The 24,677-nt window shown below is 41.4% G+C and overlaps 1 protein-coding gene across 1 annotated transcript in view; it reads left to right on the forward strand.

Moving 5' to 3' along the window:
- The window catches only part of Slc25a21 (solute carrier family 25 member 21), a 462,526-nt gene that overhangs the window by 384,591 nt on the left and 53,258 nt on the right, over positions 1 to 24,677 (forward strand). The window contains exon 4 of the mRNA XM_052185815.1: positions 23,572 to 23,638. Coding sequence (XP_052041775.1) covers positions 23,572 to 23,638 — 67 coding nt within the window. The remainder of the gene's footprint in view (positions 1 to 23,571; positions 23,639 to 24,677) is intronic.

Below are 24,677 nucleotides of genomic sequence, written 5' to 3' on the forward strand. Positions count from 1 at the left end.
CTGGAGCAATGTCTACACAAAGGGAATAAAGGACGCCTGTTCCCTGGCACTGTGACTGAGCTCAGATTCAGTCAAAAGCAGAACTAAGAAAGTACCTCAGGATGACACCAAGAACTGATGGACAGCTAACCTGGTGACTTTAGTACACTTTAGTATGGCTTGTCATTGGTGTGATCAGTGTTCCTGTAGCAGGTGTGACAGGTCTGTTATGTTATGATTAGGGTGCACCTAACTTCTGTGAGGGGGGAACTGGCTGGTGGCATTGCCTGCCCCCTCCCCTGTACTCCAATCTCTCCTAGCCTAGTCCTTGCAAAGATAAGTTATAATCAGTCATGACTATTTATAATTTGAAAGATTTCAATTGAATAAAAATAAAAGGATTGGCAGAGGGGCACTACACTTTCTCCACTCTTGTCTATATTCCAAATCAAAACAGTAATATAAACAGAAATCTGGAAGCAAGGAGGAACAAAAGAACAAGGTAAAATTGAGCCCAGATATGTCTATACAGGATAAATTACCAGCACCTAATAATGAGAATTCATTGGGCTCTGTTGTCTTCTTTATTATAATTAGATAATTTGATTAAAGTATTCTAACTGCTAGTCTACATTTTTATATACTGTTTTTTATTAGTATAGGCCTATTGCACATTAATTCTTAAGCTACTTTTATGCAAATATATCCTAATATCAGGAGACGGCAATGATGATTCATGAGCTGGCCCTTCTCCAACTTGCTGTGTGGCCTCTGAGAAGTCAGTGAATATCACTGAGTTGCTACTGTAGCTACACAAAGCACTTTATGATCCCCTGTGAAAATTTGTGGAGATTAACTGACTTTCAGTACTTGGTGCAAATCATTTAGAAGTACTCTGTAGCAGTCTGTGCACAGGAGTGAGATGGAGTAAGACAACTTTATGAGAAAGAGTACCAAATGGTTTGTTGGGTGATTTACTGTTGCTGTTGTGCACTTTTTGGTTTGTGTCTTTTGAGGGGGGCTAAGAGGGGGTGCAACCTCTCAAGGAAGTTGCCTGAAGTGAATGCTGTCATGAAGGACATGTCTGGCACCAAGCAGGACACTAATGTGATATGTGCTCAAGAGAACAAATAGAGCCTGAGAGGAGCAGAGGCACACCCCCCTGGTTCGCCGTGCCAACCTAAGCAAGGGGAAAACACTTAGGGCTTCTGTTTGGATGCACAAACTGAATGGAAGGCAGCCTGTATAACCTTTCAGGAGATGATGGCAAGGGCTGAGCTCCTCAAAGGCACAAGATGAAAGAGAAGAGGAACATCTCTGTGGCTGTAATTAAAGAAAAGCTCTTAACCCTGTCTAGACATAGTTGGTCTTCAAGGAACAACTTTTATGTCCTCTAAGGATATGCCAAATAACTTTGGCAAGAATGAAAATTAATGATGAGGGAGACCTACCTGTTCTTCCTTCACCTCCTCCATTTCCTTCTCCTCTCTGTCTCTATCTCTCTGTCTCTGTCTCTCTGTCTCTGTCTCTATCTCTCTGTCCTTGTCTCTCTACATACCTTTCCTCTTTCATTGCTGCCTATAAACCAACAAGATTACAAAACTCAAAAAAATACCATGGTTGATACCTTGATACATCCTAATAGGTCATCACCGTCACCAGCGTCTCCTCCTTCTACACAGTACATTGTATTTCTCTTTATTTCATCTCATGAAGAAATGCTACAGGTTTTTTTTTTTAATTGCTATGGGAGCATCTCCCAAGAGTATAGCTCTCATGAATCAACCTGTATGCAGACAATGCAACTCACATCATATTGATTTTTCCATTAAAGACACATTTATATCAGTTCATTTATATTGACCTCAGCCTCAGTGGTCTTTATGCACTATACTGCCCCACAAGTCTTCAACATAGTAGCTGAAGCCGGTGACCCTGAACAAATGTTCCATTGAAGATCTGATGAAGGTGGGGAAGGGGCCAGCCTTTAGGAGCCTATGGGCTCACAGCACTGGTAATCTCTAATTTGATAGCAGATATCATTTCAAGCACACAGGAATTTCTGGCTCTCCTTGCCGTCTAGAGCCTACATTCCAGGCTGGTTAGATCTCCTTTATTTATTTATTTATTTATTTATTTATTTATTTATTTATTTATTTATTTATTTATTTATCTCGAGACAGGGTTTCTCTGTATAGCCCTGGCTGTCCTGGAACTCACTCTGTAGACCAGGCTGAGCTCGAACTCAGAAATCCGCCTGCCTCTGCCTCCCAGAGTGCTGGGATTGCAGGCGTGCGCCACCACTGCCAGGCTAGATCTCAGTCTTATGTAGCTGCCTGTATTCCTTGTGAGGGTGGTGAGCTCTTTCCTCGTTTTTCAAAATTCTAGGAAAATTTTGCCCGTAGACACTCCCTCCCCCGCCCAGTGCCCTGAAATACTTAAGTTGTTTTGTTTTCTTCTTAAAAGATTATAGCTCTTTCCCTTCTCTTCCATACTCATGGTTCGAGACAGCAAAGATCTCCTCTCCCTTTCCTTGAGATCACTCTGCTCCATTGATTTTCCCCTCCCCCTTTCCATCCACCCTTGATAGAGTAATTGAGAAGGGGCCAATACCCTCTTAAAAACACATCTTGACATACTATGTCATCAGTAGATTAAAAAAGAAAAAGAAAAGAGTTAGATGGTAGGTGAAAAGGTTTCCTAAAAGTCACACAGAAGGTAGCATTCTGATGCAAGATGTTTCTGACTAAGCTCCTCTCTGAAAAACAGACAGATCTTGGGTATTAAGCAAACTCTCTGGGAGTCTGTTTGAAGCTTATCAGACCCTCCCTTACGACACTAAATTTCAGAGATCAAGCTTCCCCTTGCCTATTAAACCAAAGAAAAATCTGTTGTGTACTTCCCCCAAAGCATCTATTCTGTAAGACCTTCCTTCCTGTCTTAAATTGGGTTTTTATTGCTATGACAAGACACCATGACCAAAAAACAACTTGGGGAGGAAAGGGTTTATCTAGTTTACACTCCCATTTCACTGTTCATCATAGAAGGAAGTCAGGACAGGAATGAAAGCAGAGAAGGAACCTGGAGGCAGGAGCTGATGCAGAGGCCAAATAGAACCCAGGACCACCAGCCCAGAGATGGCACCAACAACAGTGGACTGGACCCTCACCCATCAGTCACTAATTAAGAAAATTCCCTATAACTTGATCTTATGTAGGCATTTTCTCAAATGAGGTTCCCTTCTTTCAGATAACTGTAGATTGTGTCAAGTCAACATAAAACTAACCAGCACCCTTTCTTCCTTCCTCTCTCTTTTTTGCTTTTCCTTCTTTCTTTCCTTCCCTTCTTCCTTCCTTCATTCCTTCCTTCCCTTCAGATTAATTTTTATAGCTAAAGAAACCAACCACTGGATAATTACTTAGTAATTTGGTTCTTCCTAATAAAGGTGCTTTAGGTCAGCTTTGCCAAAATGAATGGTTATACAGAGCAAAGCATTGCCAGAGCTCATATCACAAGTAAGGCTATCCCCACTACACCTTCAATATGGCCCTCAGCAACGGGCAACTCTCCTGTGGGGATACACATGAGAGGAACACTGACTTATTTCTTGTGGTAACAATAAAACTGCCCTGGATGTAGCAGTTAACTTTCTTAACTGCAGCTGTAACTGTCTGGAACTGAGAACTACATCCTGATTGAAATCACACAATAAGGCATTTTCTGCTTGTGTTCTCTGAGAGATTCTGTAATCTTGGCATTTCTCCTTCTAAGATGTAGTTATCCTCTCTGAAAAACAGACTTGAGGTCACCTCAGACCTCAGGGCTCTCATCCTGGTCTCCACCGTAACCAAGATTGTCACAACAGCAGAGAGGCACATAGAGCATCCTCAGCTGGGTGGTCTTGAAGATAGAGAATTTGAATTCAAGAAGCAGAATTTCCATGTCAGTTTAAAGTTTTAAGAACTTTGAACTGAAGCCATTTACAAGGAAACAGTGTCTCTGCTTTTTTGCAAAAGAAAGTCTGCACACATTGAACATTGCCTTCCCCAGACTCAGAAGACAACTTTACTTGAAAACAAAAGAGGCTGAGACTAGGAAAGGTGCCCACTCAAAAGAGCACATTCAGATGAAAAAGAAAAAGAAAACATTTCTTCAGGGATATGTAAACCAGGCCTGCCGAGGCACGTCTGCACTCAAAGGGCTTTGTGCACTGTTGTTTTTTTTTTTTTTAATCTGTAGGAGTTCTGCACTGGGGGCTGGGAGGTCACTGAGGAAATGCCAGCCTAAGACTCCTCCCAGAGCATGTGATGGTGTAACACAGAACGGCATCTCAGAGCCCAGACCGAGTGTGAGAAGAAAAGAAACCGCACATATCTGGTTGCTGGCCCAAACCCCTAGTTCACACTCCTTCTTTCAGATAACCGCTTGCTGGGCTTCACTCCTTCTTACTTGAAGTAGATTTCATGAGAATCAACCTAGTCTCTTCACTTTCTCTCACACTTTCAGTATGTATCTAGTTCTCAAATGGAGGCTCCCATATCCTTCTCAGCCTTTGGGAACCATAGCATCTCTATCCTCGATAAAAATGCCCAGAGAGTTAGCACCGTGCCCCCCTTCAAGGCTGGCCAACCCAAGCAGATGACCTCCATGGTCTAAACATGGCTCACCGGGAAGAGCTGACATAATCGGCTGTGCTGGTGACGTCTGAAATATAAGAAATATCAGAAATGTTACTCCCCTTTCCTGGGTCATGCCCTGTGCCCAAAGCAAGGTTGCTAGGGCCAAATTCTCAGGTTCATCCTGACTAGACCTGCCTGCCTGGGGTGGAGTATAGCTTACACACACAAAGCTAAGCGCGGCCACAGAAGACCCCGTGAACTTCTAGCAGCGGTTTGAAAGCTCACACAGCTAAGCCTTCACAGCAACAAGCAATTCATTCTTCAGCAACAGTGCACTGAGAGAGAAGAATTGGGGCTGAAGTATGATTTTGGCTCTCTGTTCCTCCTGGAGCTGCTGTGTTCACAACTGAATATGCACTTTTCTTCCCCTCAATGAGAACTCCTGTCCATCCTGGGATCCGCCTGCACCTTCCTGACATGACATGCAGCTCTGTTCTCTGGAGGGCGTGCCTTATCCTGTGTGTGGCAACGGATGTTGATTCAGTCTTTTCACCACTGGTGTGACTCTCACAGAAATCAACAATAACCTTTGGGCTACAAAAGAGTTCGCTTTTGCACATAAACCAGAAATTCCAGAAGGAGCTACTGGCCACTCGAATACCAAAAGATGCAAGGGAACATAGAAAGAAAGCATAACTTACCAGTCACTAGCTCCATCACCAGCAGTGTGTGTGTGTGTGTGTGTGTGTGTGTGTGTGTGTGTAAGTTTGACTATAAACAGAATCTAGAAACCAACTGTGAGTCTGTAATGGTTCAGGTTAGCTAGTCTTTTTTTTAATTGGAGCCTTTATACCAGGAAGTACCAGAAGCCCACAAAAAAAAAAAAAAAATGACTCAGCTAGAGGCTAGAGAGATGACTCTGCAGATAAGAACATTTACTGTGCTTGCAGAGAATCTGAAGTCATTTCCCAGAAGCTACATCCTGGCTCACAATTGCCTATAACTCCAGCTCCAACATCCACTCTGGCCTCTCAAGGCTCTGCATTTCTGTCCACACAAACTAGCACACACATATACCCATGATTAATTAAAAAAAAAAAAAACACTTAAGAAAAGACTAGGTAGCTATTTTAAGAACTAATATAAAAGATGTCCAAAATATTAAGATCAAAAATGAGACAGTCAGGAAGGCATGTAGTCTGATCTTCTTATAATCTCTTTAGTTCTGTATGCACACGATTGATTTATATAGGTTTATAATCTCAGGGGAAAAAAAATGGTACCCAGAACAGGTACAGAAATTGAAAGCCTTCAGAAATGCTAAAGCACTTTAAAGTTGCTGTGATGTGTGCTTCCTGATAAAGCTAGGGCTTTGAAAAAAAATAAAGAGCTTGCCCTTAAATGTCTTTAGACGCTTTTTATAATTATCCTAACAGGTTTTTTTTTGTATTGTGTTTTATGGAAATATTGGCCATAGACTGTTGGAAGCTAGGAAACGTTCCTTTACCGCATGATGCTTTAGAACCACGTGGTCGGACATAGGAAGAGAATGTCCCTCACACTTCTGCAACCCACTCCTGCTCATTTCTATCTTTATTCTTTTCTTTTGCTTGAGTTTTATTTTCAGCGTGTGTTGCTTTTATGCTTAAACATTTGGAAATGTTTAGATTTGGGTTTTTAGAAAATGTATCAGGTTAATGAGTTGGTCTGGTGCAGTCTTCGCTTGTTTGTCCTAACGTCTCACCTCAGCCACGAGATGAGAAACCGCCCAAGCTTCAAAAAATGAAGGTAAAAGAGAGCCAAGAGAAATGGGAAGGCAGCAATGAATACACAAAGACTGCCTACATAGTTAAAAAAAACAAAACAAAACAAAACAAACAAAAAAAACAGAAAAAAAAAAAAGAAAAGAAAAATCCCTTTTCTGCATCCCTGAGCACAGCTGGAGTGTGAGCCTCTCTCACAGATGAAGAGGAGAGCTCCGGTCTCATTAAAACCTCCTCACTGGATTACAGACTCCAAATCCTCTGGGGAGCCTTGTGAACCACGTAATGTTTCTCGCTTTGCATCTTCAATTATGCATCTTTGATTTAGTTGATCGATGCGAAGCCCATGCCTAGCCAAGCAAGCCTCTGGCGGCTGCACATGTGAAGAGAGGCCGCAAAGCACTGTCTTCCAGCTCCACTGGATGAACACACCCGCTTATACTCAAGCCCACCCTCCCCTTGGAGAGCCTCCCAACGCAAATGGGAATGGTGTGCTGATCAGAGGGACCACCTCCTTTATTAAAGGATGGCACTGCCCCAGCATTCCATCAAGCTTTTCAGTGTAGAAATTAGGCCAAATTCTGGCTCTTCCCCCAGGGCATGGCTGCCAGGATCGTATAGAGAAACATCTGGCGGGACAGTTTGAAGTGCTTGGCTTGACCACGAAGGAAATCCACTTTCAGCCCTGTGTTCCAGGCTCCCATTCGCCTTGGGGATGGAGCTGCCAGGCTTGCTACAGAGAATTTCATTTGCCTTCCAAAGCTCCAGGGCCCTGACTGATGTGTTAGTTACTTGTATGACTGAATACCTGCTCAGGAACAGTGTACGGGAAGAGGAGCTTATTTTGGCTCATGGTTTGAAGGTGCATTATCGTCATGGCACGGTAGAGTGTCCAGCAGCTGTGTGAAGCAGCGTCTTCACATCGGAGAGGATTAGGAATCAGGAACCTGACAGATGTGGCACTGGGTTGTAAATCTCAAGCCTCCAACCCCCAGCGACCTGCTTCCTCTACCTAGGTGACATCTCCTAGAGGTTCCCAAACACCAACACCAGCTGAAGATCAAGTGTCCAAATGCTTGAACCCGTGGGGAGACATTTGACACACATGGTAACAACAGATAGGGTCAGAGGTGACTCTTAGCACCGCCGTGTTGCCATGCCACAGCCACCGGGCACTGACAGGGATGAAGGCGGAACCCATGTGTGACTGCGCTCCCCTGAGGATCACATAGGTGCCCAGGTACATGCTGCTCACTTTTGGGGCAGCACTGGGCTTTCTGGGTTGGCAGTGACTAGGTTCTTCCTGGCAAAAACATTAAGATTTCTTCTATAAACAGGGACTCTCTGCACTTGTGGTTTCTAGATATTTTCCTAAAATGTCAGGTACCGAATTTACCCCTCTTCTTCATTATGAGGGGATTGATTTGGAACACCGTTTTTGAAGGACTCAGATTAAACGAAATTCTCTGATTTATGGACCTTATAACTTCTACTTTTTGGTGTCATTTTAAAAAATGTATTATAATATACCTAACAAAATTGGCCATTTTAAGTATTTTGAGTGTGTATTTCAGTGATATTAATGGCATACACGTTGTTGGGCAAACAACACACCTTACATCTCAGGACATTTCCATCTTCCCAAAGTGAAACTGTATCCAAGCCTCCCATTCTCCAACCTCTGGCAGCTTATATTTTCATCTCTTTGTCTTTGGTTGCTTTAGGTATTTAATATAAAGAGGAATACACAACATTTGTTGTTTAATATATAGCTTATTCCACATAGTATAGTGCCTTCAAATTCATCAGTGTCTTAGTATGTCTCAGAAATGCCCCTTTTAAAGTTGAATAATTCTCACGTGTGTATATACTATTGTTTTGTCCTATTTTCACCCCCGGGTTATGAGGAGCAAGGCTTTTGTTAACATGAGAGTTCTCTGTCACATAATAACATTTTGATCAGTGACAGACCACATGGATGACTACAGTGTCATGAGGTCACAATGAAGTCATCTTCCAATACCTGATGATGCTGTGGCCACTGTAAGGTCACAGAGCGATGCATTACCCATGCCTTTTGTCTTGTTGGACTAAACACACAGCACATAGCACACAGCAGCTGGAGACACAGCTCTATAGTTGAAGTGCATACTAGTCTTGCAGAAAACTGACGTTTGATTACAGCATCACCACCTCAGGCAGCTCACACACATCTGCAACTCCAGTTCCAGGGAGATCCAATGCATCCAGTCTCTGCAGACATCAGCACGTACACACACACACACACACACACACACACACACACCACATGCTTAACTGAAAATAAAATGTCTTTTTAAAAAGTATAAAACATGGAATTATTTAAAATATATATTAAATAATTTAAAATTACTATATCACTGGTTTTTAAGTTGATTGTAACTACACTATATTTTGTATTATTTTAGAATGTACTATTGTTTAAAAGGTTATTGTAAACCAGTGACCTTGTACATCAAAGGCCACGTAAGGAACTCACTTAGACCACGAAGTGTTGTTCAACCCCACCATGATGCTTGCTTGGCTCCCTCAAAAGGTCATAGACCATATGCTCTTTGAGCATAAAGAATGTGTCTGCCTGGGTCACATCCTAAGCCTAACCTATAAAGCCCTACCTGGCACATGGCAGACACCAGCTATTGGTTAACGAGGGAATGGATTTATTGATTCAGAAAAATTCAAGCTCCAAATACAGACTGCAAGTCAGGCACTCAAGTTTGGTCTGAGAAAACTAAATGGCGTCTGTCATTCAGTCATCTATGGAAAATATACCTGACTTCCTTGTCTCACAATCAACATTATATAGATTAATAGTACACTGTGGCCCGTTCTTTCTAGCGTCTGGACTTGACAATAGAACTGAAGCACATTTGCTACTTGCATGATAAAACTAGGTGTAGTGTTGATACCTACTGTGCACTAGGTACTTAATAAATACTGGAGATATTGACAAGTAGGTGGGGGCTGAAAATTCCATGCATGATACCAATTGTTGTGGGAGGGGTGGGAGGACCCAAGGGGGATAAAGGCTCTGATGGGAAATAAAGAAATCATCATCAGTAGGAAGCTCACAACCTTCATTTTTTCAGCTCAGTCATCAATTTACATACTAAATCTGCTGCCACACTCCCTGCTGGGTATTGATGCTCTATGCATCAGTCACCCTCAGAACAATGAGAGAAGCAGAGCCCTTGTAGGTTTACTCCAAAAAGCCTAGGTGAAGTTGTCCTATATCCTTCACCTCTCGAAGCCACAGGTGCAGTCCTGCTGTCTCCAGAGCAGTGTGACGTCCTGCTGTGTGTGCAGTGAGAGGCACTAGACTCTTAGCAGAATGAGGAAAGTGGTCTCATTTAAAATCTGGCCTGTGTTGTTTAAATAGCAAACATGCTTTGTGCCAACTGAGATTTCTCTCAGTCTTCATAGACAGTGGTGGAATGAAACATTAATCTCTTTTGAAAAGTTGTAGGCAAGATAATAACCTGGGATTGGTATGCCTCAGTGTTGTTCTTAAAGAAACAGAAAAGGCATCCCAGAGGTAGGCCTCAGATCAGCAAAGCTCCGAGCCAGCCGGTCTTTGGAGATTGTATTATTGCTACATATTTGATGAAGGTAGCTGGCAGCATTCCCATAGCAGGCCCGGAGGCCAGAAAAGGCCACTGCACAAGGGCAGAGCAGAGCAGCAATTAGAAGTCAGATTTCCCCAAGTGTGAAAACACTCTAGCAAGGAAAGCAGGGATGGAGAGTCAGTCTCTAAGGACAGAGTCCTCTCTGACTTGCTTCCTGCAGACAGATACTAGGGTAAGACCAGCCCAGTTGTATTCATGCTTTTGAATAGACAGTTCATGGGCTTTTACACCAGAATTAGGAGTGGTATTCCCAAACCTCTCTCATATTTACCAATTCAGAATCTCAAGAGGTGAAACACAATAATATATAAGTTTCTAAAAATGGAAAGCTTCTCTAAAAAGTCCCCACAAGTTTCATTGGCTGATAGTCACACATTCTTATCGCATAATACCAGCCAGAAAAATATCTCTGAGGATTATATCAAACACACCCAAGAACAGAGAGTGTCCCCTTTTCTGAACACATGAGCTCAACGGTGTGAATGCTGGAATTTGTTTTGCTGTCACAGTGAAGGGTACTGGAGAGGACAAGGGTAGCAGGAGCCTCTGACCACAGCATAGTTGCTGGCAGAGACAGTGACTCACATGGAGTTTTGTATTCCTTGGTTGCCTTTTCTTTAAGTCCACTTTTATGTATTACATCAGATGTCAAAAACTGGCTTTCCTCATTAATAATCATTTTCTATATCTAGAAGGCACAAGAGAAGCCAGAGAGAATTGACATTTGGGAAGAAAATGAAATCCACTGATTTTAGGATAATTTAAAATGCCATATATATATGCTTTAATAATATATATATATATATATATATATATATATATATTGCTCATATAACATCAGCATAAATCACTGGAATATAATAAGCCTTGCTGATGTGTTTGCTTGTGACAGGTTATTGATGTAGCCCTTACTAGTGTAGAACTGAAATCACTATATAGCCCAGGTTATCTTCAACTTCCTAACTGCTGGAGTTGTAGACAAGGGCCATCATACCTGACAGGTGTAATGCATCTAACCTTTTATTCAAGAAATAGTTGCTGAATAGCTACTATACATCCAGATGTTGTATTTGGCCCTGGGAAGACCTCATCAAATGACACAGACAAAAAGCCCTGCACTGTCCTCATGGAACTGACATCCTGAAGGGTGTGACAGAGAATAAATCAGTCAGACACACTGGCTAGCACGCTCAAAGAAATAAGTTCTATAAAGAGAAATAAAGCTGACAGAACACTAAAGCAACACCTGAGTAAAACTGCTGGAATTTTGACAGAGGGACGTTGAGATCAAGTCTCCCCGAGAAGAGAACGCGTGTGCATCGATGCGAAGAAAACAAGCAATGAGCCATGCAGATGTGGAAGGGCAAGGACCCAGCTGAGGCAAAGCATGTGGACAGACACTGGGGTGTGCGAGGCTGACCCACGCAGCAAGAATAAGCTCAATGAGGCTGGAAGACAGTGAAGACAGAGCAAAGAACTCCTGGGGTATAGGAAAAGTGGATCCCAGGGCAGGCTAGAGAGAGGGAGCATTGTGTATGAACTTAGGGTTTAGTTTGAAGAGTGGGGAGAAGAACAGTGGGAGACTGAAAGACAGGTGCCACCTAATTTTTTCACTGTGATAATGCCATTGTGGAACTCTCTTGACATTAGGCTACATTGAAGGCCAGTTACACTCATTCAGGTATGGTCATGACTTGAGTGAAGGCCTGATACTCCAGGTGAGGTATGCTCATGACTTGGACTAGGGCAAATAGCGATGAGCAAAAGAATGCATTCAAAGCCTCTAGCCTGAGTGACTGTTAAGGAGGAGTTACTGTTAAAGAAATATTGAAGAATGCATACTCAAAATCCCAGAGTATGTACTTATGGGCTTCAGCATATTAAAGACACAAGACTCATGGACTACCCATTATGTTGTTGTAGTCAACTGGTAAAGAACCCAAGCACTTAACAACTAGTACACAGATCTATCAAAGACAACAGGAACTAATAGCCCTGGCTCAGCCTCTCCTCCACACTCAAAACCCAAACATCTTAGCTCCTCCTAGAAATTAAGCAGTGCTTGTTCAGATACCTTCAACCTATCTTAAAAAAAAAAAAAAAAAAAAAAAAAAAAAGGAAGGAGCCACCAGACATAATAGGTATAATGAGTCCCACCCCCACCTCCCCAAGAAGTATTCAAACAGACAAGTAGGGTTGTGCTCTTATCCCTACACCACCATTTCCTAGCTGTTTTACTTCTTAGTTTGTCTTCTCCTAAAGTGGAGATGCTACCATCTATTTCCTGTAAGCTTTGAGTGGAATTAACAATTGTGAAGTATTTTACAATTGTCCCTTTGATTTCTGACTTGGGCCTCAACAGCGTTAATTACAATAAAAGTCCAGGGTGTCCCAATACTTTTTCCTTTTCAGACTATTAGTAAATTAAAAGGCAACTAAATCAGACTATAACTTGTAACTTTAAAAAGTATCTGGTCCAATGAATAGTTTGTAGCAATAATTGTTGAGTTCTCTTTAACTCTGAGACCACCAGGGGGCACCTCAAGAAATTAATGTTAGAAAAGAGTATAATAGTTGAAGACTATAAACAGTTTGTGAACTTCCAAATATGACCTGTACTTTGGAAGCAGGTGTTCTTGGTACTCAAATTTTGGGATTTAAATGTGTGTTCCTGGCTCACAGCAGAATTCCATACACCTTGGGACTCCTTTGGACTAGGGCACATACTTGAGATAAGATTCCAGTTGTGAAGGACATCTGCTGGCTCAGGCTTCCTCAGCTTCAGTTAAATATGACCCTGCAGCCAGACCAGGCTATGAAATCAAGCAACTAAGTCATTTCCAGAGAACAAGCATTGAGGATGCTTCTATTTTAACAATGATGTTTGAGAATTAGTTTGTTAACCTTGTTCCAATTATTTTTCCCATGGTATATAAACAGATAATGTGTAATTGAGCTAAGCTGATGACAAAATTGTGTACCTTCATAGGCCCAAATCACATTGCCTTTATTGATAAGTAACCTTGAACTATTATAGTTAAATACCAGAGAAAGATAGTAAATGACTAGAAGGTTTATTGTTTCTTCACCATGTTATAATTTGAACTAAATAAACTAATTATTTAGATGCATGTCTTAGTCAGTGTTTCTATTCCTGCACAAACATCATGACCAAGAAGCAAGTTGGGGAGGAAACGGTTTATTCAGCTTACACTTTTGCATTGCTGTTCATCACAAAAAGAAGTCAGGACTGGAACTCAAGCAGGTTAGGAAGCAGGAGCTGATGCAGAAACCATGGTGGGATGTTACTTACTGGTTTGCTTGTATTAGTTTGGGTTCTCTAGAGCCACAGAACGTATGGGTAGTCTCTATATAGCTAGGGAATTTGTCGATGACTTATAGTCTAACTCCCCAACAATGGTCAGCAGCAGCTGTGGATGGAAGTCCAAGAATCTAGCAGTTGCTCAGTCCTACGAGGCAAGCAGGCAAGGAAGAGTGAGTAAATCTTCCTTCTTCCAATGTCCTTATATAGATCTCCAGCAGAGGGTGTAGCCCAGATTAAAGGCTGTGGATCTCCAGCAGAGGGTGTGGCTCAGATTAAAGGAGTGTGCCTCCATGCCTTTAATCCCAGATGATCTTGAACTCGGAGATCTCCTTGTCTTAATCTTCTGGAATTCATAGCCACTATGTTTCAAGATCTCCATGCCAAGATCCAGGTCAGAAACTTATATCTCTGAGCCTCCAGATTAGGATCATAGGTGAGCCTTCCAATTCTAGATTGTAGTTCATTCCAGATATAGTCAAGTTGACAACCAGGAATAGCCACTACAGATGCATAATGTGTATTCTATTCAATTGAAATTATACAAGTCACTCAGACTGTTGATATAGATCCAAGTTAGATGTGTGGATCTGTCTATCTATAAATAAATATATATGTGTAAGTATATGTCTAGATTATATGAATATATATTTAATATTTAAATTCTACCTAAATGTTTCTATATGCCAAATCTATAACCTAATATTTAGGGAATCACATTCCCCAAACAATGTAGGCAAGTACACTAACAAGGGTAGGGGGTCTTTTTTCGGCCAAGTCTGAGAAGTCTTCAGGGAGAAAATAAATGGAACTACTGTGTTAACATGTGGCCCTAGAAACAAGTCATTCACCTACCACTTAGCACAAAGCATATTTATGAATGAATAGATGAATGATACTTATTTCATGAATAGGAAGAGGAGTAATTAAATGCAGAGAACAAACTGTGGATGAGAACATGATGTTTTCCGAACAGAGCACGGGATTCTCTCTGGGCTTACTTATCAGTGGGCTCTCAAAGCTGCGGGTGGAGACCGCGTCCCTCCACGGCCAGCTTCTCTTCTCCACACTTTTGTTTGCCTCACTTTGCCTCTCAGTCCCTTTCCCCCATCGGTGCCTCCATATAAGGAAAAGACTGATTCTTATTCCCAAAGAGAAGTGTGCTCTTTGTAAGCAAGGTAATTTACTGTCACCAACAAGTAATATATTTATGGTGCAGTTGGTTATAAGTAAGTCATTCTTAGACTGGAGGAGTTGACACCTGCATCGCACCAGTGTCATTAACCACTCTGGTTCTTCCCAAGGCTATTTTCGCTCTTTCTATCCTTGGCATTTTCCTTCAGGGCTCTGGACATGAATGCCTTTTCCTTGGCCTGAACTGAGCTGCCTGCTTAGCGAGTGGCGCTCTCTGCCAGCTTCCCAGGGAACGGAGCCACAGACCCACCTCCAAAATGATACGGACAGCCAAACATATCTTTTGTCCTTTAGAAAGGAGAAGTTATAGTTTATTTTAGGCACATTGGGAAAACTTTAATCATTTCAATAAATTCATACTGAAGGTTAAACTTTAAACATGTATTCATAAAAGAATTCTTCTATATCACCTACAATGAAATTGATATGGTTTAAATTTAAAAAAAAAAAATACCAGAAACTTTATTCAAGTAATTCTCAGTAATGGAGACTTTGAGGACTCAGTCGTAAGTGGGGGTTTATTCATCAATGCCCTCTCCTCAAAGCTCAGGGATCTATTCAGAAGAGGAGGCAAAAATACTGTAAGAAGCAGAGGTGGTGAAAGACTCCAAGGAAAGGGTGTCTTCCAGGCATGGCAGGACTGTGCACACATGAACTCACAGAGGCTGTGCAGCACACAAAAGGCCTGCACAGGCTCCAGCCAGCCAGGCCCCAGCACTCAGAAGGGAAAGTGGAGACAGGCTCCCACCTCTACAGAAACTTTCTGCAATTGGTACCTGCCAGCAAAGGAAAACCCAGTTTTCTCCAATGGAGTCCCTCTGGGTATAGTAGCCACACTTCCTGGGAAACCCCAGGCCCAGAATCTATTGTATTTTTGTCTCATTTTGCTTTATTAGGGCCGTTGTTGTTGTCTCATTTTGCTTCTTTATTTTGATTTTTTTTTTGTTCTTTTTTTAAATGTATCTATTTGTTCATTGTTCATTTGTTTTTGTTTTTCTGGGTTTTTTTTTTTTGAGAGGGAGAAAACATATACTTGGGATGGAGGGAGGCAGAGAGGATCTGAGAGGAATTAGAAGAGGGGAAAACATGATCAAAATATATTGTATAATTTTTTTAAAATTAAAAATTTGTCTGTGTCCAATGTGAATTGAATAGGGAAACCTTTTTTTTTTTTTTTTTTTTTTGGTTAAAACTAAAAGTTTCATTACATTGGTCTTTATTGTAGTTTGTTTTTTGTTTATTTGGTTGGTTTCTTAGATGGTTGGTTGTTTTTATTGTTTTGCTCTTTTTAAGCAAAGAATCACCCATTTAAAAGTTCTAAACTATTTTCTTTCCTTTGAAAAATACTGCATTTTCCAACCCTACTGACTACATGAATATAATGGCAACTGCCCCAGAATTTTTTTTTATCTTCAAATCACAGATTCTGTGTCGTTCAAATAAAACTGCTGTAAAACCTCCTTGTTCTAACTGAAGGTATGGGAACTCCATAGGAGGACCAACACCGTCAACTAACCTGGACCCCTGGGAGCTCCCAGACACCAAGCCACCAACCAAAGAACATACAGGCGCTGGTCCGTAGCTCCCAGCATACAGGGGCTGGTCTGTAGCTCCCAGCATACAGGCGCTGGTCCGTAGCTCCCAGCATACAGGGGCTGGTCCGTAGCTCCCAGCACAAATGTAGCAGAGGACTGCCTTCTCTGGTCTCAGTGGGAGAGCATGCACCTAATCCTGTAGAGACTTGATATCACAGGGTGAGGGTGTTGGGGTTGGGGGTTGCTCTCTCAGAGGCAAAGGAGAGGGTGGATAGAGGAGGAACTCTGAGAGGGAGGACAGGGAGGGGCGATATTTGGGATGTAAATAAAATAATTAATACAAAGTAAACAAACATTCCTTATTTCCATCCTGTGAACTACTGAGCCTTGTGGAGTGCAAAAGATGTCAAATAACACCCTAACGCGTCATGTCAGAACTGTTCCCTGAGCTACCCTGCCATCCAGGATTAGAAGCCATGTGCTCATATTCCAGGACTGGACGCAGGCCTCACTGTGTTAGTTACACAGAGACTGCATCTGGATAAGAAACTCAGGTATAGCAGTGAATAAAGAGGGTGTTGTGTGCCTTCAGACAGCTTTGTATTGGGAGAGTTTTAAAGGAAAACAATGAGAAGGGGAGAAGTGGGAAGAAAACCCCTGGCCAGCACAGGATCCCTGTTTCAGTACAACTCAGCAAGAATGACTGATTTGGGTTGGCCGTATTGCCAAAAGGGATGACTCAGTGTTCCAAAGCAGAGCTGGAAATCAGGAGGATGCCTGAAGCCTGAAGGAAGAACAAATCGTCAGGATGTGATTGACTGTAAGGCTTCAAAATCAACTGCACCAAAGATGAGCTTGGACAGTTGCCCAGAACAGAACTGAATGGCGATGTTCATTTGGGCTCTGACTGTCGAAATAAAATAAAATGTAGTGATTGTACTCTGTTAGACACACAGATGTGTTAATGCTTTCCAATTTCCCCAACTGGGGCTCTGGTGTCGCTCTCCCCGTCGCTCCTGTCTCATGCTTCACCAGTATTGCTGTGGCTTGGGATGCTCACTGACTGCCAGGTTCTTGGCAGAGAAGTAGGCTCCAGGTGGAGATATGAGGAGGCTCATAGCTGTGTGCACTGCAGGTGCTGGGGAATGGCTTTTCACATTGGAAATGATTTCTGTATTTGAGTTGCTGTCTCAGAGAGTGTACACTGTGTATGTCTGTCCTGGCCTTTCCAGGATAACTGCTGATAGATCTGGCTTATGACTCTGGCCTCTTTTGAGGCCTTTTAACATTTTCTTTCTAGGAATACCAGAGAAAGACTGAGTTTTCATGACCTGAAGATTTGTATCTCTCTCTCTCTCTCTCTCTCTCTCTCTCTCTCTCTGTCTCTCTCTCCCTCTCTCTTTGCATGTTTGTGTGCGCGTGTGCATGTGAGCTCACATTTGTGTTCTAGTTCTGCACATGTATGCATCCTAAGTCACACTCCACCTTATTTGGTTGGTAGGAAGTAGGAGTTTGAGGCAGTGTCACAGGTAGCCTAGACTGGCCTGGAACTCACTGGATTCTTAAACCTCTGATCCTTCTTCCTCCCTCCCCAGTGCTGTGATTGTAGGTTGTGTCTCTATACCCATTTCTTGCAGCACTATGGATCAAAACCAGGTTTATGGATAAGGAGCAAGCACTCATGGGAATCACACAGGACATTGTACAAGCCAGCACTCTCCCCACATCCCCAGCCTCTTACGTTTTGAGACAGGGTCATTCACTGAACCAGAAACTCTGTCTCTAGGCTGAATGACCATTGAGCCCCAGAGATCTGCCCCTCTAGAGCTGGGATATGAGGTTTTGTGTGAGTTCCGGGGAATCTGAACTCTGGTCTTCATGCTTGAATCTCCCCAGCCCCAAGTTGGAAATGCATTTTATTTGCTATCTCCTCGCTTAATGGGTGCTTTCTAAAGAACTTACCAGTTGATTTAATAATAAGCTTTCTGATGACTGTGGCTCGCCTCTCTGTAAAAGTCGGTCTCAAGGAAGCCACACTGCTTTTCTTTCTCTTTTGGAACCACAAAGAAGGAAGTAAACCTCATTACTGTTCCTAACACAAAGCCTCCTGAAAGCAGCTCAGAAAATTTCTTAGCCCAGGAGTAAGAGCCTAGTTCTATAGAACAAATAACTTTCTGATAAGTAGTTTTACATACTATATTGAAAAAACAACAGTGAAACCAGGAAAGTGGTGACTCAGGTGGAGAAGGGGAGGGTGGAGGACTGTGGGATTTCTTTCCACTCCTTATTAGTTTCTCCACCTGAGTCAGATTTGGAGAATGTTGATCCCTGCCCCATTTCTACTCACTCCTCACCACAAACTAAAGCTTTGGGGAGCTAACTTAAAGCAAGGGGGTTTTTCCATCTACCCAAGTGGAAATGATGTTGTAAGATACTCAAAGGTTTATTAATATCTACCTGGATACTTGTTCTCTTAATGTCTAAAGTTTAGAGTTTAAGATAGTATAACCAATACCTGTCCCTCATAACAAGCAATGGCAGGAAAGTGTCTTTGAAGGCTTGACTTGCTATAGATGAACCATCAAAGTTGACGCAAACCAAACAGAGACTCCCACAGCTCCTCCATTCATGCTGTCTGTATCTTTCATTGGTTCTTTGATGACCTTTCTAGCCACCCATATGTTAAATTGTATTATACCTTAAAATCAAAGATAGGAAGAAAAGTGAGGTAAACTTACTTCCTGCTCTTGGCACAAACATGTTTTAAATAAGTTACGTGTAAGCTGTGTCTTTGGGAAGAACACATGCAATGTAGTTTTTGATCTTCGTTTTATAGATGTACATAAGTACTACAAGGCCTGTTTTGATTGTACAATTGAAAACAAATGTGATCCAAATTTGTAGCACTCTGCGTCTAACAGGTTTGTAAATAACAGCTCTTGCTAAGCATGTGACATGCTAAGCACCATAAGCTAATGGCTTTGGAGACCTGGACTGTCCTCATGTTTATTACGGCTTTGGCCTGCTAGTATCCCATCTCCCACTGTGGCCTTGGGATCTCTCAGAGGCTAAGGTTGCAATACATCCTGTGCTCTCAGGAAGAAAAAAACAAAACAAAACAGCCTTACCCATTTCTTTTGCAATGACTGAGTCACTTTCTTCTTTACTGTCTTAGTTTGGGTTCTATTGCTGTGAAGAGACACCATGACCAAAGCAACTCTTATAAAAGAAAACATTTAATTGGGCCTGGCTTACAGATTCAGAGGTTTAGTCCATTATCATCATGGCAGGAAGCATGGCAGTGTGCAGGCAGATAAAAATCTTGATCTGAAGAAAGCTAGGAGACTGGAATTCCGCACTAGGAGGAGCTCAAGTATAGAAAACCCCAAAGCTTCCCCCAACAGTGACACATGTCCTCCAACAAGACCACACCCACTCCAACAAGGCCACATCTACTAATAGCGCCACTGTCTATGGGGCAAGCATTCAAACATATGAATCTATGGGGGTCAAATCTATTCAAACCACCACACTTAGAAATTAACAAGTATCTTTAATAAAATTATTGCTTAAGAATTATGTTTTCAAGGACTGGAGAATTGGTAGAACACTAGTTAACTGTCCTGGCTAATCTTGCAAGAGACCTGATTTGATTCTCTAATTTCTGCTCTGAAACAGCAAACCAAACTAATACAAGCTAGAAATACAGGAAATTGACAGTGTGGGTAGTCAAAAGGTAGAAAAATACCTTTCACAAAAAGAAGTCATTCCTTTTTGAAGTTTTGAAATCTGTGCATCATATTTTGCAAAAGGAAACTTTAATCAAGCATCAAATCAAGCCAGAAAGACAGTATCGGCTTGGGACTTTCTCACATTCTCCTCCCCACGTTCTGTATGCAACTCTTTTTATTGTCCCAAGGGACAATCCTAATAGTTTTGTTGTTGTTGTTGTTATTAATTTTCCTTAAAGGACATGGTATCAAAGGTCTTCAGAAGCTATGCTGGCTATTGGAACCTTAAGGAATATTTTCTGGATCCAGAACTCTGATCTATTAATAGTCAGCATAGTTCAATTGTTTTTAAGTAAAATTTTTACTGCAGATGTTACAGGATATCTCAGAGAATTAAAATAAGAGGTAAATATCCAAAAGTAGTCTCTATATAACTAAGTTTAAAGAAATCTTTATTGCAGATTCATATACACAAAACCAGCATCCTCTTCCCTTTCTTGCTTCCAATCTCCCTGAATTGCGAACTGGTTTCCATGACAAGAGGAAACCAGGCTACTTCACCTCCTCCTCTTCCTCCTCGTCCTTCCCTTTCTCCTCTTTCTATTTTGCCATAGCAGATTGGCTTCCTCCAAACAACAGATACATTTCTACTATTGATTTGCTGGTTTTATGTTTTAGAGCTTTAACCACACCAAGCAAGATGGCTGTTCATTACCAACTTCTAACTCCTGGAGAAAAACTCAAAGAGAACTAGCTTGAATTGTATTAAAGAGTTAGAATACGCTTTGGGTCCATTTGAACAAGGTGTCCAACCAACCCGTCTCCCAGCTGTCTCATACTGTGTTAATAAGTTGGTTGCCATGATTTAAACAGACTGGGTGTGGTAGTTCCCCCAAGAAGCAGTGCTGGTATGACCATCGGTACATGACTACTGTTGCCTGGATAGACCATGCAAACAATGCAGGAAAGTGGATGATTCTAGAGTCCCATTTACCAGCTAAAGTTGCCTAGAATCTCTTAGAACAGCCAGTTAAAACTGTGCATTGCATGAAGTTCAGGGTGGTGGGACAAGGTTATTGTACATAAAAGGAGCTTAGCAGAGAGAGAAGGACTCAGCCATGGAACATCGCCAACGTGAAGCAGAGGGCTCTGGACCTCCTGGCTCTTTACACATTAAACCCGTATGTTTCTCCCAGCTGCCTCTCTGTTCCCTCCTGCCTTACACCTCTTTTTAATATTTTCTTCCAAATGAAGTCCTTGTGTGTTACTTACAAGTCAGTCCTCTTCCAGAGAAGCCGTGCTGTACTTGAGACAAGCATCTAAAATAAGGGAAGGGTTCTTGTGTCCCCTTATTCTTTTCTTGGGATTACAGAATCTGACGATTGAAAAAGACCAACCTTGAGAATCATCACGTCTACCCATTGCCATCTTACCTGGTATCCATGACAAGAGGAATCTGGCAGCTTGACCATATGCCAAAGTAGAACCTACCACTTTTCAGGAAAAGCCATTATCTCTTTAGACAGTATTTCCTATTAGAAGTGCTACTTTCAAGAACCTCCAACTGGAGGAAGTCTATTTCCCTTTGTTGCTTCTGTCTCTTTGTGCCAGTTCTTCCACCTGGAAGCAGAGGGTTCCAGTATCTTCCCACCGAGCCATTCAAGAGAGCCACTCTGTCCACTGCATTGCTGCCTAAGATTATTGTCTTGGTTCAACATCTTTTCAAACTGTTCTCTATTCCTGTAATATAGCACATCATGTCCACCATTACCCTGAATACTTTCTTTTAAAAACTTTCCTATGTCTTTATTTTACTTTCCCTCTCTGTACTAGCTGGTTTTGTGTGTCAACTTGACACAGGCTGGAGTTATCACAGAGAAAGGAGCTTCAGGTGGGGAAGTGCCCCCATGAGATCCAGCTGTGGGGCATTTTCTCAATTAGTGATCAAGGAGGGAGGGCCCCTGGTGGGTGGTGCCATCTCTAGGCTGGAATCCTTGGTTTCTATAAGAGAGCAGGCTGAACAAACCAGGGAAAGCAAGCCAGTAAAGAACATCCCTCCATGTCCTCCGCATCAGCTCCTGCTTCCTGACCTGCTGGAGTTCCATTCCTGACTTCCTTTAGTGATGAACAGCTGTGTAGAAGTGCAAGCTCAATAAACCCTTTCCTCCCCAACTTGCTTCTTGGTTATGATGTTTGTGCAGAAATAGAAACCCTGACTAAGACACCCTCATATCTACTAATAATTTTTCAGATATGGAAAGACCTGCACAGAAAGAACAATACTAGTCACTGCTTTCATTATATCTATAGAACTTCCAGTCACAAAAATTACTTGTTCCGAGTAGGAAGACCATACCTGTACTCTCATGCTCAAGAGTTAAGAATAATTTGATTAAGTTAAGTTTAAATTATTAAAAGGTATTTAAGTTTTCCAAGTGTGTTACCAGAAGGAGGGAGTGTTGATCTGAAAATTTACGTATCAGTAGATAAAGTTAGGGTGAAATGGGATGTGGCAATTCACAAATTCTTGTAATTCTTCAAATTGAGTTTTCTTTATTTCCAATACTAACACTCATATGCTCTATGGAGTCAAAGCCAGTGGGCAAAATAAACCTATTTCAGGAGTCACACTTAACCAACTTTTGTTATATGTGCAAAAAGAACTCGAAGGTAAGATCTCAACAGCAACTCACCCTGGAGGAATTTAGAAACTATAACACAATCCTTTTCTCCCTTCTTAAGGGTGCCATTTGAGCCAATGAACTGATAAAAGCAAGAGGCTACAGTGAAGGGTGGGTAACAGCATGGTAGGTGAGCTGAAAGACGCTTTTAATTTTTTTGTTCTAGAAGCATGAAGAAAATCAGACTCAATCTGAGGAAGTAGGAGTGAGGGTTGGAATCATTCAGAGGGACTTCTGTCTGACTCAGATCCGATCTCACTCTTACTTATATCCACTTAGGAACTCATCAAGAGGATGAGCTACTTCAGAAAATAGAATAGGATATTCTATTTCTATAATTGCACAGTGAAAAGGAAGTTATGGCATGTTAAGCTTCTTAGACAGTACAGTTTAAAATTTTGGCTCCAAAAATATAGAAAATGAAATAGTGAGTTTTAGTCAATCAGAAACATTTGACACTCATGCATAATTTATTTTTGTCTAAATTAATTAGACACAGTAGCCTCAATGCTGACATCGAGTGGCTCCAACTTTTCTCCTAGCACTCTTCATAATTCTAAACCTGGTCCCCCTCAAACTTGCTCCCCTCCCACTAAGGGAGTTCAAAAACACACATAACAAACTAAGGATGGAATGGTAGTCCTAACCTCCCAGGCTCAGAATTAACTAGTAAAGTGAAAATTAAAGGTTATGCTACCTTGCTGACCTCACAAGGTTCAATACACTATGTTTGAGTTTAGCCCTAATCCCATTTGGTTACCAAATTTAAGGGAATACACAGCCTCCAGGAGCTTGACAGAGAAAATAAAAACCCCTTAGAATGAGAAGAGTCCAAATGTCTAAAGGCAGAGCTTGTGGCCACATTTCTCAGGTTACTCTCAACCATCCAGACCCAGAATCACTTAGCCACCCTCCTCGTGCCGTAAGGGCTTAGACACAGGATTCTTCTTGTCACTCTAGAATTACAAACTTCATAATTAGTGTTCTGGATTGGATATTCATTTTCTTTGTTCATAAACAAAAACAGAATCACCTGATGTCAATTTCCTTACTTACATAAAAATATTTTATTTCTTCAATAGGTTACTTGGCTTTTACAAGGGAATTATCCCACCCATTTTAGCTGAAACACCAAAAAGAGCAGTCAAGGTAAGTGCTGTGTGCTTTCCCTCCAAATGTAAACAGAGTTCGGTGATAGATTCAGTATCAAGGCACCCACAGTAATCAAGGGAAGGTTTGATTCTCTTCCCTTAATTCACATCACTTAACTTAAATGCTAAAAATTTTAATGTAGAAATTGTAGGATAATACTTATTATAATTAGACTTGGTCTGTCTCTCAAATACATATTTGTTTGTAAGGTTTTTTTTCCAGGCAAAGGTATAATGAGTAACACACACACACACACACACACACACACACAGAGAGAGAGAGAGAGAGAGAGAGAGAGAGAGAGAGAGAGAGAGAGAGAGAGCAGTGTCTAAAACTCATGTAATTAAATCAAAAACCCACAAAAATGCTTGGACCTTTTCTCAAGCAATTCAGAGATGCCTATTTCGAGCAATAAATATTAAAGAAAAAGAGGTAGAAGATCCTGAAATAATTTCTGTCTTATGAAGTAGGCTATTTATTTGTGTATGATTATCAAATATTTTTTAGCATGTCAACTTTATTTCTCCCTTTAATATCTCCTGTTAAAATTCTCTTTTGTTGCCTACACAATTATTCCTTCCATTTCTTTAATGTACAACTGTGGAGATTTGTGTACTACTTGCTGGTGTTTGGTGTATGACTGTGAATGTGTGCCAGACCTGTGAAGGATAAAGAAACCTGCACACTGTTTCCCATGTGTTCTTCCGGGCAAAATTCCTAATTGCAGAAGCTTTAACTGGCATGACTCTCCCACCCACCCCCATCATTGACATCACCAAACCCAGCTTTGTCTTTCTATAAAAATAGCCTAAGAATAGACATAAAGACTTCCTTTCCAACTTTATGCCATTTATTTTAATGGCATAAAGCTTTTCCACATACTCAATTTTTATCCCCAATATTCCTGAAAAGCAAGAAGGAACAGCTTACACACTGTTACTGAGTAAATGAAGAGGTCGACTGGGTTTAAAAACACAATGAAGTAACCAACACAGATATACACAAACATCAAACTTTTGCATTATGTCAAATAGTA

Source organism: Apodemus sylvaticus, chromosome 6, assembly GCF_947179515.1.
Source record: "Apodemus sylvaticus chromosome 6, mApoSyl1.1, whole genome shotgun sequence".
NCBI lineage: Eukaryota > Metazoa > Chordata > Mammalia > Rodentia > Muridae > Apodemus > Apodemus sylvaticus.